This window comes from Vespa crabro, chromosome 10 (genome assembly GCF_910589235.1).
Source record: "Vespa crabro chromosome 10, iyVesCrab1.2, whole genome shotgun sequence".
NCBI lineage: Eukaryota > Metazoa > Arthropoda > Insecta > Hymenoptera > Vespidae > Vespa > Vespa crabro.
Window position 1 is genome coordinate 2,140,448 of NC_060964.1, and position 15,034 is coordinate 2,155,481.

The window sequence follows — 15,034 nt, forward strand, 5'->3', positions numbered from 1 at the left end:
AGAGAAAAAATATAATGTAACTTGCGTGTAAAATATCGAAAGATCAATCTACAAGAGAGAAAGAGAAAGAGAAAGAGAAAGAGAAAGAAAGAAAGAAAGAAAGAAAGAAAAGAGAGAGAGAGAGAGAGAGAAAGAGAGAGAGAGAGAGAGAGAGAGAGAGAGAGAGAGAGAGAGAGAGAGAAAGTAATCTGTGGTTTCCCGACGCGAGAAGCACACAACTGATGCAATCGCTATCGCATTATGCGTCTTATTGAATCGAGATTACAGCACTCGGATAACGACGACGAGGCCCTCTCGATATTAACGTTTCATTCGCTAGGATGCACAGGCTCATCTCTATCTCTTTCTGTCCCTCTCTCTATCTCTCTCTCTATCTATCTATCTTTTGTAGACCGAGAAGATCGAGCCTCTTCTCTTCCATTTTCGATCTACGATTTCAATCTAAACGTGATATTTGTACGAGCAGACCTTTTCTCGAACTTATATAAGTACGATAGGGCGTTAGTGGTAGATAAGCGATTATTCGATATTATCTATCAGGACAGCACACGACGAACTAGTTCAATCCTTGTTTTATCTTTTTCTTTTTTCTTCATTTTTATTTATTTATTTATTTCTTTCTTTCTGGGTCTTTTTTTTTTTCTTTTTCTTTATTCGATCGAATCGCCAAGTATTTACTTAGTTCTTTCCCCAAAAGTAGAAAATGAATTATTTAGCAAGAATCTTTTTTTTTTTTTCTTTTTCTTTTTCGAATTCATCGATGCATGAGTTTCTTATTATCTTTCATCTTTATCGCACGATCTCTCTCGATGATCCTTTTTTATCCAGGTTAAGTAAAATAATATCTTGTCGTATTAATTGTACTTTGTTTTCAAGTTAACAATGTTATTAACACGAGTACACGTCGATTACTTTCCTTTTCTTTTCTTTTTTGCTCTTTTCTTTTTTATAAAATAATGCAACTTCCTTTTTCCTTTTTTAATCATTTAATTACTTTAATTTGTTTCGAACAGAAGATTAGATTTTTGATTATTAAAGAAGAAAAAAGAAACAAAAAAAAAAAGAAATTAAATCTTCGACCCTTCGATGATACTATACTACTTATTATACTATTAAGCATACTACTATTACTATTACTACTAATACTACTGTTTTGCCATTACCAAACTACTACTACTACTACTACTACTATTACTACTACTATTACCACCACTACTACTACTAATACTATGACACACGTCGTTAAAATTCCATGATGTTAGGAAAGACAATGGCCCCGAGTCTACTCGAAAGTGCAACGACAGCAATCTACTACACTACACAACGCAACACAACAACGTGCTCGAGCGTAACGCGTTCGGACCTGTTCGTGCTTGTTTTATCCTTTTTTTTCTTTCCTTTTTTTCTTCTTTTTTCTTTATCTTTGTTTTTTTTCTTTTCCTTTTTCTTTTTTTTTTTTTACGTTCTCTCAGCTGTCCAAGGGCTCGATGGGACACACCGAGTACCGAATGGCGCACATATCATTTTTTTTCTCGACCCTCCGCCAACAACGGACAACGAATTAACAGAGACAATGGCTCGCATTATACTTTGCCTCGGAGACAGACAGTTTACTTCGTTTTTGGCTCTCTCTCTCTCTCTCTCTCTCTCTCTCTCTCTCTCTCTCTCTCTCTCTCTCTCTGTCTTTCTCTCTCTCTCTCTCTTTCTTTGCTTTTAGCCGACATAAAATTCATCTCGCTATGTCTTGCTACGTCTCACGAGCTCGTTAAATGTTCTCTTTTTATCTCACAATTTTCGTCTTACAATGATTAGAAATATTGAAATGATCACGGAAGTCTTAATAATAAATCTAATTCATAAGACTTACGATAATAATATAATCCCATCGAAACAATTGGAATGAGATAATTCCGTATTCTTTTGCTTATTCAGATAAATAAGATTGGATTTATTCATAATGAAAGGAAAAAAAAAGAACATTTATAATAATGATCTGGCGCTTGGTAAGCACGTGTCTTGTTAATAATATCGCCATTCGTAAGAGTCGTATTTTCGATACGTGACGATAACGAGAATAGAAAGAAGGAGGAGATAGGGATTTAAAAGAGAGAAAAAGAGAGAGAGACAGAGAGAGAAAGAAAGAGTGGTTAAGAGAAGGACAGAATGAACGGAAGGAGGAACGACGCAATTGAAATCGTAGCCTATCTATCGTGTAATATACGTCTCTCATTGTCACGGAAAAGTGGCGAATGTGAGTCGCGATAAAAAGTATTCGCGCTCGAGCGGCGCTTACGCCGACGCGTGTGCACGCACACACATATGCCTGAACACATACACACACATACACATAAAAACAGAAGTGCACGTATAGATTCGTATGCATCGTAAAGGAGGAAGAGGAGGACGGTGCAGTGGCCGAGCATTGCGAGTATTTTACACGTTCGTATATATCTCTTACCCTCTCTGTATATATATACACACACACATATATATATATATACATACAAACGAATATATCTACATATATACGTGTATGTATGTACTTATAATTCGTGTATGTATCATAGTAGTAAGAGCAGGAGTAGTAACAGCAGTAGCAGCAACAACAGCAACAGCAGCAGGAACAGCAGCAGCAGCAACAGCAGCATACAGCATGCAGCATGTAGCAGCATGCAGCAAGCTCTGCACGCGGCCTTGAGAGAGGTTCTTTGTGCGGTTCAGCGTTCACTGCCGATTACTCGTACATACGTACATACGTACAGACATATACACACAAATGTACGCACACATATCATCTATAGTTACGTATATACGTATTGTTTGTAAATGTATGCAATCGTACGCCTTTCGTTGTATTATTGCCGTCGTTGTTACATATACTGTAACAAGTTGCGTTGCACTTATGTACAAAGTGCGCTCCATGTGACTCACGTGCTCGCATATGTTACCGGCGTATATATATTCTCTCTTTCTCTCTCTCTCTCTCTTTCTCTCTCTCTCTCTTTCCCTTTTTCTCTCTTTTTCTTTCTTTTTCTTTCTATCACTTTTTCTCACATGGTCTCTCTTTCTCTCTTCCCGCGGATCCATATAACTCCGTCGAGATATATACACCAAGGAAAGCAAACGAGAGAGAAAGATAGATAGATAGATAGAGAGAAAGAGAAAGAGAAAGAGAGAGAGAGAGAGAGAAAGAGAGTGCATGCGGGTGTCGGCCACGTGCGCGTTGCACTTTTTGCTCGAGTCACTCGCGTCTCTCCTCTTCGTCCTCGGCGTCGAAATTTATATGTAGAAGTACACATGCGTCCCTTTACTTCGAAGTTTCTCTCAGCGCCTACGATTTTCGCGAACGACGTCGAACAAAGCTTAATTACTCAACGTTCGTTTACTTTATTTTATTGACTCGTATATACTATTATATATACACACATATATATATACACATATATATATATACACATATATATATACATATATATATACATATATATATATATATATATATATATATATATATGTATATTTTCTTTTCTTTCTTTTTTTTTCTTTTTTTTCTTTTTTTTCTTTTTTTTTTTCTTTTTTTTTTGTATAAAGTAATACTCTTCTTTTCCCGAGAACGAACGAACGAACGAACGAACGAACGAACGAACGAACATGAAAAGAGATTGAAAATTCTCCTTTCCCTTATTTTTTTTTTTTGTTTATCGTGAATACTACCACTCGTTTTGTTAGTTGAAAGCCATAAGTTTTTTATTCTTCCTTTGTTTTTTTTTCGTTCAGTCGACATTTATATGTATGTAAGCATGTATGTATATAGATACGTTAGATGGATCGTGAAGGTTTGTAACTAAGATTACGCAAATAAGAGAGGAAAGCCGTTTATTGAAATCGCTTTGGCGGGCAAATGAATTATCGGATTCAGAGGCGATATAAATCTCTTTTGGTAAAGGTCCGCGCGTGGGTTTCTCACGGGCGTCTTACCGTTCGAGCAACGAGCAACGAGCAGCAACAACAACAACAACAACAAGGAGAAGGAACGAATCGTCGAATGTACGCCACCACCATCACCACCACCACTACTACTACCACCACTACCATCATCATCATCATCATCATCATCATCATCATCATCATCATCATCACTACCACCACCAATATCAACACCATCGCCATCACCGTTTCGAGTGACATTTTGTTTGGAAAAACCAGCAGACAGATACATACATATGTACTATAGGTAGAAAGTAACGACGTTAAGAGGACGATGATCAGCGGGAGGACGAAGAGATCCTCTCTCTCTCTCTCTCTCTCTCTCTCTCTCTCTCTCTCTCTATCTCTATCTCTATCTCTCTCTCTCTCTCTCTCTATTTATTTTTCTTTCTCTCTCTCTTTCTTTCTTTTTCTCTCTGTCTTTTCTATGAGCTAAACGCGTTTTGCAAGCAGTGGAAAGTGGTTATATTATCGAGCGTGGATTTTACGAGAAGGAAGAAAGAGAAGTTGAGATTCGATCGAGCGTCGTGTGTAGGCGAGGATGCTAAGATCGAGCATGCTCGATGGGTTGTGAAGTAAAAGAAAAAACACGTTAGAGAAAGAGAAAGAGAGAAAGAGACAGAGGGAGAGAAAGAGTCATCTTACGAGAGACGTTTACTCGAAATGTCAAGGATGCAACCACGTGCGAGCGAGCGAACGACGAACGAACGAGCGCACGCGCCAGTAAGAGAGGGAGAAAAACACAGAGAGAGAGAAAGAGAGAAAGGGATAGATATAATGTAGATGGATAGAAAGAAAAAGCGATAGACTCGCCTCGCGAAACAATGCTACTCGGAGGCGCGCTGGATTATTGTTATTTTGTCACGCACGCTCTCCACGTAAGTACATACTATACATATATACATACATGTATATATATGTATATAATATATATACATATATATAGAGAGAGATACATGATGTATATATATATGTATATATATATATATATATATATATATATATATATATGCATAGGTACCATATATCATGCGAGGGACGACGTCAGGGAGAACGAGGTGGGACTTTGAAATGTTTCCGAGGGCCCGAGGCGTGAACGAACCTTCGAACGATCTTATTGCATTCGTAAAGTTTGTTGTACGGTTTAGATTTCGTTTCCTTTTACCTTATTATCAATATCTTCGAATGTAATCTTTCGTGTAAACTCGATAAGAAATTATAACACGATGAATACCTATATCGATATCGATATTTAAGAGTGATTCGTTCATAGTGACGTCGTTCGAGATAAAAAAAAAAAGAAAAAAAAAAGACATTTATGTACATACTTATGTGTGTGTCTATGTATATATATATATATGTATGTATGTATGTATGTATGTATGTGCACACACGCGCGCGTGTGTGTATTTGTGCGTGCGTGTGTGAATATATGTAATGTGTATTTTAAAACTGGAGTCAAGCAGTCTGCTGGTATGATTTGAGCAAGAGAGAGAGAGAGAGAGAGATAAACTGACTGATTTTTTTCAAAGATAAATCGATAAATATTATTTTGAAGATTTCTCAAAGTTGTTACATAGCGTTAATTAAATTTTCTTATCGGTACTTTCTACGTACGTAGTCATAGACGATAGTACTTGAAATAATAATACCACTTTTGTTTGGCAATTTTAAAAGTATTTGAAACGTGTAATAAGGAGCTCGCGTTGCATTGCGGACGTCGAAACTCGAAGGCCGTATGTTCGCCCTTCGTAAGTCTTAAAACACGATCATTATCCAACAATGTCGTTCCTCGCCATTCTCGGACACGTCGTTACCTTGTTACGCGTGACACGCTGACGTTAAACCCTTATAAGCGCGATAGCGGTCGCTCGCGCCTTTCCATTAAGCGTACGACATAATTTCAACGTCGAACGATCGTCCGACGTGCTACAATGTAGCTCTCACCGATAAACCCTTTTTATTATTATTATTTTTCATTCTTTTTGCACAAAAAAAAAGAACCGGCACGAGCTACTCTCATCTCTCTCTCTCTCTTGTATGGGATTACACTTGAGAAAGAAAAAGAAATAGAGAGAAAGAGAGAGAGAGAGAGAGAGATAGAGAGAGAGAGAAAGAGAGAGAGAGAGAGAGAATATTTGAAATAAATAAAAACGATAAACTAATAATAGACAAATATTTTTTATCAATCTCTTTATTGAATCTTTTCGTTTCTTCCATCGTATTAATGTTAAAACAATATTTATGACTTTTCTTTAAATGTACCTTGATATCGTATAAAAAAAATTATTGACGTTATTATGTAATTTTATGAAAATAATATTTTCTATTATTCGTTTCGTCTTTATATTTAAAATTAAAAACGTTCGTGTACCGTTTGTGTTCACAGATCAGCCTCGTCGTCAAGGGAACACAGTAGGTTCTCGAGAACACGGATTGGTCCTGTTGGATCAAGACATTGCCGGATTACCGTTACCAGATTTAGTATCATCAGCGATGCAACAATTGCCACCTCCATCGCCACAGGTTACGGTTTCCGCGCCTACCAGTCCAACGAGGGATGCTACCTTTCAATTTCCAGAATGCAGTGGCACAAACAACGTAGCCGCCGCTGCGGCCGCCGCAGCCGCTGCTTCATATGCTAATGTTGCTAGAAACAACAATTATGAGAATGAGGATGAGGAAGGGGCACCGGTCCCAACTCCAAGGCCACGGCCACGAAGACGCAGACCAATAAATGTTCGTGTCCCTTCGAAAAAGACATCGCTCACGCTTGAGCCAGCTTGCAATGGTGACAGCACTTGTTGTGAACATCCTGGTCACGCTTTGCGTAATGGACAATGGTGGATTAGTATTGGAGCCAACCTCAGAAACATAGCCGACGATTTCCAGGCGTCCAAAACAAAGGTTAGCTCGAAATGTCTTTATCTTCAAACGGCTATACTAATTACAATAATATTGTCATTATGCGCATTTCATTATTATTGGTATGTTTCGTCAGCCGAATTGAAGAATCCTTGATTTCGATTAATCTATTAACGTTTATTATTACAATTCTTTTTATATTTTTGATCAATCATCATTGTTAAGTTTAATATATCGTATTATTAGCTGATTATTTCAAGATTACAATTAAAATCCAACTTTTAATCTTATCACTTTTTTTTCTTATCCGTTATTTTAATCTTATCACTTAACATCGACTAGATGTTTTTTAATGTATCGAATTTAAAATCAATTGAATTTGATCGTTAAAATTTAACATTACGGACAAACGTTGAAAGACGAAACACGAGGAATCTAGAAGACATAATATTAGATTTAGGAAGAGATCTCTATCATCTCTTTTTTCCCCTTTTCTCTTCCTTTTTTCGTCCCGTAAAAAGAGTAAAGGAGAACAATATAAAGATAAAATATCTCGTTTAACAAACTCATCATTTTATCTCGAATTTATCCCTGCTCCCCCTCTTTCTCTCTTTGTTTGTCACGAAACGTTCTATCGCTCTATGGGTCACTCATCCCCTAAACATTTCTAAATAATTCCTCTTGGCATAGATCCTCGAACGATTTCTCGTAGTTTCTATTTACTTTTATATAGAGACCGGTCCTATTTTCTCACGCTTAGGATTTAATGGGATCCCGTAATGACCATAACCACGAATTCATTCCTATACGAACAACAAACATATATATATATATATATATTTAGAGAGAGAGAGAGAGAGAGAGAGAGAGAGAGAGAGAGAGAGAGAGAGAGAGAGAACAGAATAAAAAGAAATAGAGAAAGATAGAGAGAATGATAGGTAGAGAAGGGCATAAACGCGAATTTAGTTATATCATGGCAGTGTGGATGTCCCGAAGGTACAATAAATATCGGCTCGCCATCCGTTAAGACGTCTAGTATTGCTCCCGTGGTGTGGTTGCTCCCGTACCACCGATACTTCATCAAAAACTCTACCCACACCCTCTAGCTATCTCTCTTTCTCTCTTTCTCTCTCTCTCACTCTCTCACTTTCTCTTATTCTTTTTCTGTCCGTCCGTCTATTTGTCTATATATTTTTCTATCTTTTTTCTTCTTCCTCCTTTTCCATTTCATTTTCGTACTATCGCAATCGTACGATCGAACATACAAAAGTTTTCCCGATCATAGGTGTACGAATAAAGAAAAATTCTTTCCTCTCGTTTGTTGTTCTCATAATTGTCATTATTATCGTCGTTAAGAAAAATCTCGAAAAACATTGTTTTAGATCGAACTCAATGGCTACTCGTAACCTTTCTGATCAAGAAGGGAAAAAAAGAAGTGGAAAATACGATCCTTTTTACTCTCTATTTCTCTCTTTCTTCTTTTCTTCTTTTCTTCTTTTTTATCCTATTTCGCCTTTATCCTCTTTGAAGATTCGTCAGCGTGATACCCAATTCCGAAACGTCTAATTATCGCTGCTTAAGTGCCGGTAATTGAAGGGGGACCAACAGGACCGTGAAATCGAAGAAATCCTGACGGCTTTTCAGAAACCATCTCTATCTATCCTCTCTTTCTCTCTCATTCTCTCTCTTTTTTTCTCTCTCTTTCTCTCTTTGTCTGCCTCTATCTTTTTCTTTCTTTCTTTCTTTCTTTCTTTCTTTCTTTCTTTCTTTCTTTATCCTCTCTCCACTTCATTCAATCGATCGACACTTGTTCAAGCTAGTCTCGAGTTCGGCTAATACCGCCCCCAGACACACTTTCGACCTACGACCTTTTATTTATTTCCACGTCGATTCTTAGCTTTGTCTTTTATTTTGAATAATTACTCTTGTTTTATTATCGTCGATATATTCGACGAAATTCTTAGAAAGAATATTTTTTACATCAAAATCGATGATTAATTTTCGATCTTAATACGTTTATCGTATTCAATGTAATATTGCGTACGTTTTTTTTTTCTTTTTTTTTTTTTCGATAAAATTAAATTTGTCAGATCATCTATAATTTTCATTGCATTTAACGTTAATTAATCCTCTATAAAGTTATAGAAATTTCAAATCAAACACTTACGCATATATCTATACATATATATTCACACACACACACACACACACACTTGTTTAATTTAAATTTTATTTTATCGTTAATTTTTATTAACAAAATTGATCGTTACTTCATAATAACCGAAGTTCTTAATATTTTAATAAATGATTAATTATATATATGTGATTAATGATTGGTTAATTAATTATATATATATATATATATATATATATATATATATATATATATATATATTATACTTGAAGTATAATAGTTTAAGCGATAGTTCGATTTTCTTATTGTATGTAAATATTACATACACTATATTGAATAGTATATACTACATTGTAGTATTATAATTTTTCTATAGAAACAGAAAAAGTACAATTGTTCTTCATAGACATCGGAAATTTTTATTAATCATTTCGATTCAATAGGATATTTCTATCCATTTCATAGTTGTCTGAAATGGAAAAAAGAAAGAAAAAAAAACATAAGAAATATTTAATTTTCTTTAAGAAGAAAATAACTCGGTATATAGTTATTACACGATAAGATAATACTCTTTGACAAAAGTCAGATTTTCAAGAAGAATAAAGTAGAGAAGAAAGAAAGAAGAGAATGAGGCTTAGTGGATAGGTCAACGGGCGTAAATTATGAGCGCGATTTCTTCTCTTCTCTCTCTCTCTCTCGTTCTCTCTCTCTCGCTCTCTCTCTCTCTCTCGTTCTCTCTCTCTCTCGCTCTCTCTCTCTTTCTCTCTCTCTCTCTCTCTCGCTCTCGCTCTTCCCTAGTCGTTTCTCGTGGAAAGCCACGAACTCGACGTCGTGTTTTACATATGCATGGGAGAGTAAGCGAGCATGTAACGGCTAAGTGGCCACATCCCCTTACGTGAAAGTTAAGTGGGCATGGCATAGCACGAGCCGTGGGGCCACGGGCCGAGAAAATTATCTTCAATTATCTCGCCCGATCGAAGAAGTCTTTTATCTTTCTCTCTCTCTCTCTCTCTCTCTCTCTTTATCTATCTATGTATCTATCTATCTCTATATTTCTTACTCTTTCTCTTTCTTTTTTCTCTCTCTCTTTCTCTCTTTCTTTCTCTCTCTGTCTTTTATTCTCTTCTTATACATTCTTCTTCTTAATTTTGTAAAATTTATCATATTACGTATAATTATATTCTTTTTATTTATCTCCTTGTGACAGATAATTAAAAAAGACATTACAATAGTTCGACATAATATAAATATCAATTGAGATCGAACAATTTAATGCAACTGTAATAGTTCGATTAATGAATTTCACAAGAACTTTAATTAGTCCATCGGGAGATATTTATTAAGAGGAATCGTAAATTAAGATGTAGATCTTGTTATAGACGTCTACAACTCGCCAACTCGCTTTGATTTTAATACGATCGCTGAAAGAACTTATAGAGAAAAAGAGAGAGAGACAAAGAGAGAGAGAGAGAGAGAGAGAGAGAGAGAGAGAGAGAGAGAGAGAGAGAGAGAGAGAGAGAGAATGAATTTCCTCTTAGTTCCGTGCAGAGAGTCGTCCTGCCGACATTTATCAGCCGCTTAAATTATCAGTCGACGTGCAAATTGATACATTAGTCTCCGGCTGCGGTAGCGCCAAGTAACGGATCTTTGAATTGCTATGTCGTAATAATGTAAGGTAAACGTTTGGAGATCGATAAATTGAAATAGAGAAACAGAGAAAGAGAAGAGGGAGATATATCTTCGAACGTAACACAAAATTTTCTTTTTTTTCTCTTATTATTATTATTATTATTACTATTACTATTATTATTACTATTACTATTATTATTATTATTATTATTATTATTATTATTATTATTATTATTATTATTATTATTATTATTATTATTATTATTATTATTATTCACTTAACTTGAATGAAAATTATTCGTCGCCGCGAGTTTGAATATTTTCAATGGATAAAAAGAAGAAAAAGACGAAGACGTAGACGTAAACGTAGACGTTGATGAAAATGAAGACGCAGACGAAAATGAAGACGAAGACGAAAATGAAGACGAAGACGAAAATGAAGACGAAGACGAAAATGAAGACGAAGACGAAGACGAAGACGAAAACGAAAACGAAAACGAAAACGAAAACGAAAACGAAAACGAAAACGAAGACGAAGACGAAGAATAAGAAAAGTAAAGAAGATTCAACGTTCTCGTCGAAAGTGCGTTGCGTACGCGACCCGTCGAACCGCAACCTCTCTTTTCCATCGATTCTTTTTCTTAATATCCGACGTGCAAAAGCCGGGCGAATGCATATTCTGTTCGTCGCCATCGTTTCCATGGCAAACCGCCGCGCAATTACGTTGCACAATAATCTTCTATCCGTTCGATGTGTGCGTTACGTTATAAGAAATGTATAGATATGTATATTTCTCGTGGCCAATTTAAAACGGGCTTCACTCGTAAGAAAAAGAGACCGACTAAGGCGTCTCGTAAGAGAAGAAGGAGAAGAAGGAGAAGAAGGATTTCGATGGATAATTTAATAGTTGGAAATAAATTTTAATTTATCGATCGATACATTACTAAGCAATAACGCTACGATATATACAATCGTTTTCTGACCTCCCATAGGTGTTAGAACCTTTCTCTTTCTCTCAGAGAAAGAGAGAGAGAGAGAGAGAAAGAGAGATAGAGAGAGCATCGTTTTTCTTTAATTCCTAAGTTAAAAGATTGTTATAGAAATTTATTTTCCATCTTCGATACGATTTCGCAAATGTGTTCTCTCGTGCGTTGTTGTTCTATTCGATAGAATAATATAAGTGAAGGAAGACAACGTCGTTAGATCGTTATACTCGTTATTTTATCGTTATTACTATTAACGTCAGACCTGAATGTCTGTCATTGGACGATAGAGAGAAAGTTGATGTTCGTTCGATTTATTAGCGAAATCTCTCTCTTTGTCCTTTTTCTATATCGTAAGTGTGAAACATTAACAGAAAACCTTCTCTCTCTCTCTTTCTCTCTCTCTCTCTCTCTTCATATATACTTGTAATTGAGCATAGAAGAAAGAGAGAAGATGAAAGAGGAGAAGGAGAAGGTGAGGGGAAAAAAAGAGAAGCAGGAGAATAGGCGAGAGAAAGGACAGTATTAATTGACGAGGAGGACTCCCACGGGTCCTTCTTGGTCGAGTCATAATTCTCTCTTAATGCGACTCTTTCCTTTTCTCATTCTCTCTCTTTCTCTTTCTCTCTCACACATACACACACACTCTCATTCTCACTCTCACTCTGTACACTATTCTGTTCCACCCTCTTTTCGTTCTTTCTCCACCTCTTTGTTCAACGTCCAAGATAATCTTTTCTTTCGCACGAGAGACGACCGACTAGACAGTGTTTTTCTTCCTCGTTTATCGATACATAGACATCAGAAAATACGAGATTTTCGCGTATAGGAAGGATACATATACCTAACTCGAGAGTGTTAGAAATGGTGTTAGAGAGGTGTTAGAGAGGAGGAGGACGTTCCCCGATCGAATGGTCGATGAGCAGATATTATAGTCCCTAGCCATAAAAGACCCGCCTCTACGAGATTGCCCTTTCCTTCGGACGCGTTTATTATTGCTTCGTGAATGCGTACAAGAGAGCAAGAGAGAGTGAGAGAGAGAGAGAGGGAGAGAGAGAGAGAGAGAGAGAGAGAGTAAGAGAGTATGGTAGATTAAGACGAAACGGGAATCGGAAGTCGCGTTTCAGGATTATCTTGAGAGTAGTAGTCTCTGGATTCGAGACAAAGAAATAACTTCCCTCATTTCTCTTATAGTTTTCTTTTACACGAAGAAATCGTTTCGATCGTGTATATCGTCTGCAATGAATGTGTGCAGATGACTTTAAGAAGGATTGGGCGGGGAGGGATTAAGAAGGGGAATAATCCATAATCGCCTACTTGTTTATTATTATTTTTTTTTTTTCAATTATTTGTCAAATTCTGTCTATATCGTTTCGTCTATATATATATAGACACAAACACACACATACACATTCATATATGTATATATATATATAGTGAATCATGAAATAGAAGTGATCGACGATATTGCTTAAAGATTATCATTTAATTGAATCATTCATATATATGATTAAAATCATATATATTTCTAATTTTTGAAATATAGATACGGATGATTACGTACGGAGATATAATTGTATATTAAAATCATGGAGAATAAATTAACAAATTCGCAACGGTAAAACTATTCTGAAAGTTTAGCTTTTGCCATTGCGTGTTACAGAACGCCGAACTGGAGAACTCACGACTGTCGTTGGTGACTTCCGGTTTCCCAAGCAACACAAATGGCAACAGCCTACCCACTGAGGATATATTACGTTCCATGATCCCAGCGTCTATAAGAGAGACGACGTTATGGGTGACAGTGGCTCTCTACCTCGGTTGGAGGCTTGTCTCTCGTCTACGATAAATCCATGAGCTTTCGCCTCGCCGCATCATCCCGAGCATCATCGCATTGAGAAGAGAGGACCATCGTTTAGGAAGAGAAGAAAAAGATGAGGAGGAGAAGGAGGAGGAGGAGGATGTGGAAGGGAAAGAAGAAGAAGAAGAAGGAGAAGAAGAAGAGGTAGAAGAAGAAGGAGGAGTAGGAGGAGGAGGAGGAGGAGGAGGAGGAGGGATACTTTGAAGTTCTCCGAGGTAGAGTAAGACGAAAGGAGAATTTAACGTGGGAGAACGACGATGCCTTAATTCTCTCGATCGTCTTTAAAATGTGATCTATAAATCTTCTCCTCCGAACTCTGTTCACTCGTTGCTTTTCCTGATAATATACTTCTTTTTTTGTTTTTTCTTTTTTTTTCTCGAAAGAAAGAAAGAAAGAGAGAAAGAAAGAGAGAGAGAGAGAGAGATCGAACAATTGATAGATCGATCGACTAATCGATCGCCTAATCGATCTCTCGGTGTGCCGAACAAATAGGAAAGTTTCGAGTAAGCGGAGATATTTTTCTTGCTCCAAAACGACGGTACTACAATTCTATCATTATTGCTAACATAACTAGTATTATATATATCATTATCGTTTCACAATATCCGACTTGCTATCCTTCCTTCGATAGATTCGCTGACCTATTTAGAACGAGCATGGTGTTTTCTTGATCTCTATGAGATATGCGTATGTGTCTTCCTATTTTTTTACATTTAAATTGGACTGCGTCGTTCGTTTGGAAAATAATTGAAAAGAAAAAAAAAAGAAAGAAAGAAAAGAAAAAGGAAAAAAGGAAAATAGAAAAATAAAAAAATAAAAAATATGATGAAAAGGAAAAAAAGAGAGAGAGAGAGAAAGAGAGAAAGGAAGACAAAATTGCCGAGCCAGTGGATCAGATTTTAATATGATGACGACGACGACGAATGTTTTCAAATTATTTTCGGCTTCAAATCGATAATCCAGATGATCTCATCGAAATGATCTTCATCTTATTTAAGATAAAAGAGAAACACCATGGCCGTTCCGGTTGAATAAAAGGAGGAAGGAAGCATTGAAGAGTATAGTATTTTGCGATACGATCGCTCGCCCTCGCACCTTCGAAAGTGTAGAAAACAAGGATAGAAAGAAAGCGATAGAAAGATAGATAGAGATAAAGATAGATAGAGGAAGGGAGAGGGAGAGATGTGGGAGATTTGATTTGAGGGAGGGCTTTGGAAAAAGACAAAAGAAAGATTTTATATATATATATATATATATATATATATATATATATATATATATATGTATGTATGTATATATAAGAGAGAGAGAGAGAGAACTTGTGTTCTCTTCTCCGTTACGAGAGGATCGCGAAGGGCGAGGGGAAGGAAAGGAGTGGCAAGGGTGACGGGGAAGCTTAAAAGGACGAGATCCAAAGAGGACTTTAAACGAATAATCAAATGATGATCTCATTACGAATAAAATAAAGAAAAAGAGTTAAATAGGAGTAGTGTGATTATCGTGGCGAGGGGGAGAGGAACTTGATATTTCTTTTTTATTTTCTTTTTATTTTACTTCTTCTTTTTTTCATCTTTT

General features: G+C 36.4%; 1 protein-coding gene across 2 annotated transcripts in view; it reads left to right on the forward strand.

Annotated features, from left to right (window-relative positions):
- Positions 1–14,572, forward strand: part of LOC124427394 — a 21,601-nt gene extending 7,029 nt beyond the window's left edge. Inside the window, exons 2-3 of one of the 2 annotated variants that reach the window (XM_046970274.1) lie at positions 6,377–6,894; positions 13,240–14,572. In XM_046970274.1, the coding sequence (XP_046826230.1) occupies positions 6,377–6,894; positions 13,240–13,344 (623 nt within the window). In that variant the 3' untranslated portion in view covers positions 13,345–14,572. The remainder of the gene's footprint in view (positions 1–6,376; positions 6,895–13,239) is intronic. The other variant, XM_046970273.1, reaches the window with a different exon arrangement.
- The last annotated feature ends 462 nt before the right edge of the window (positions 14,573–15,034 follow it).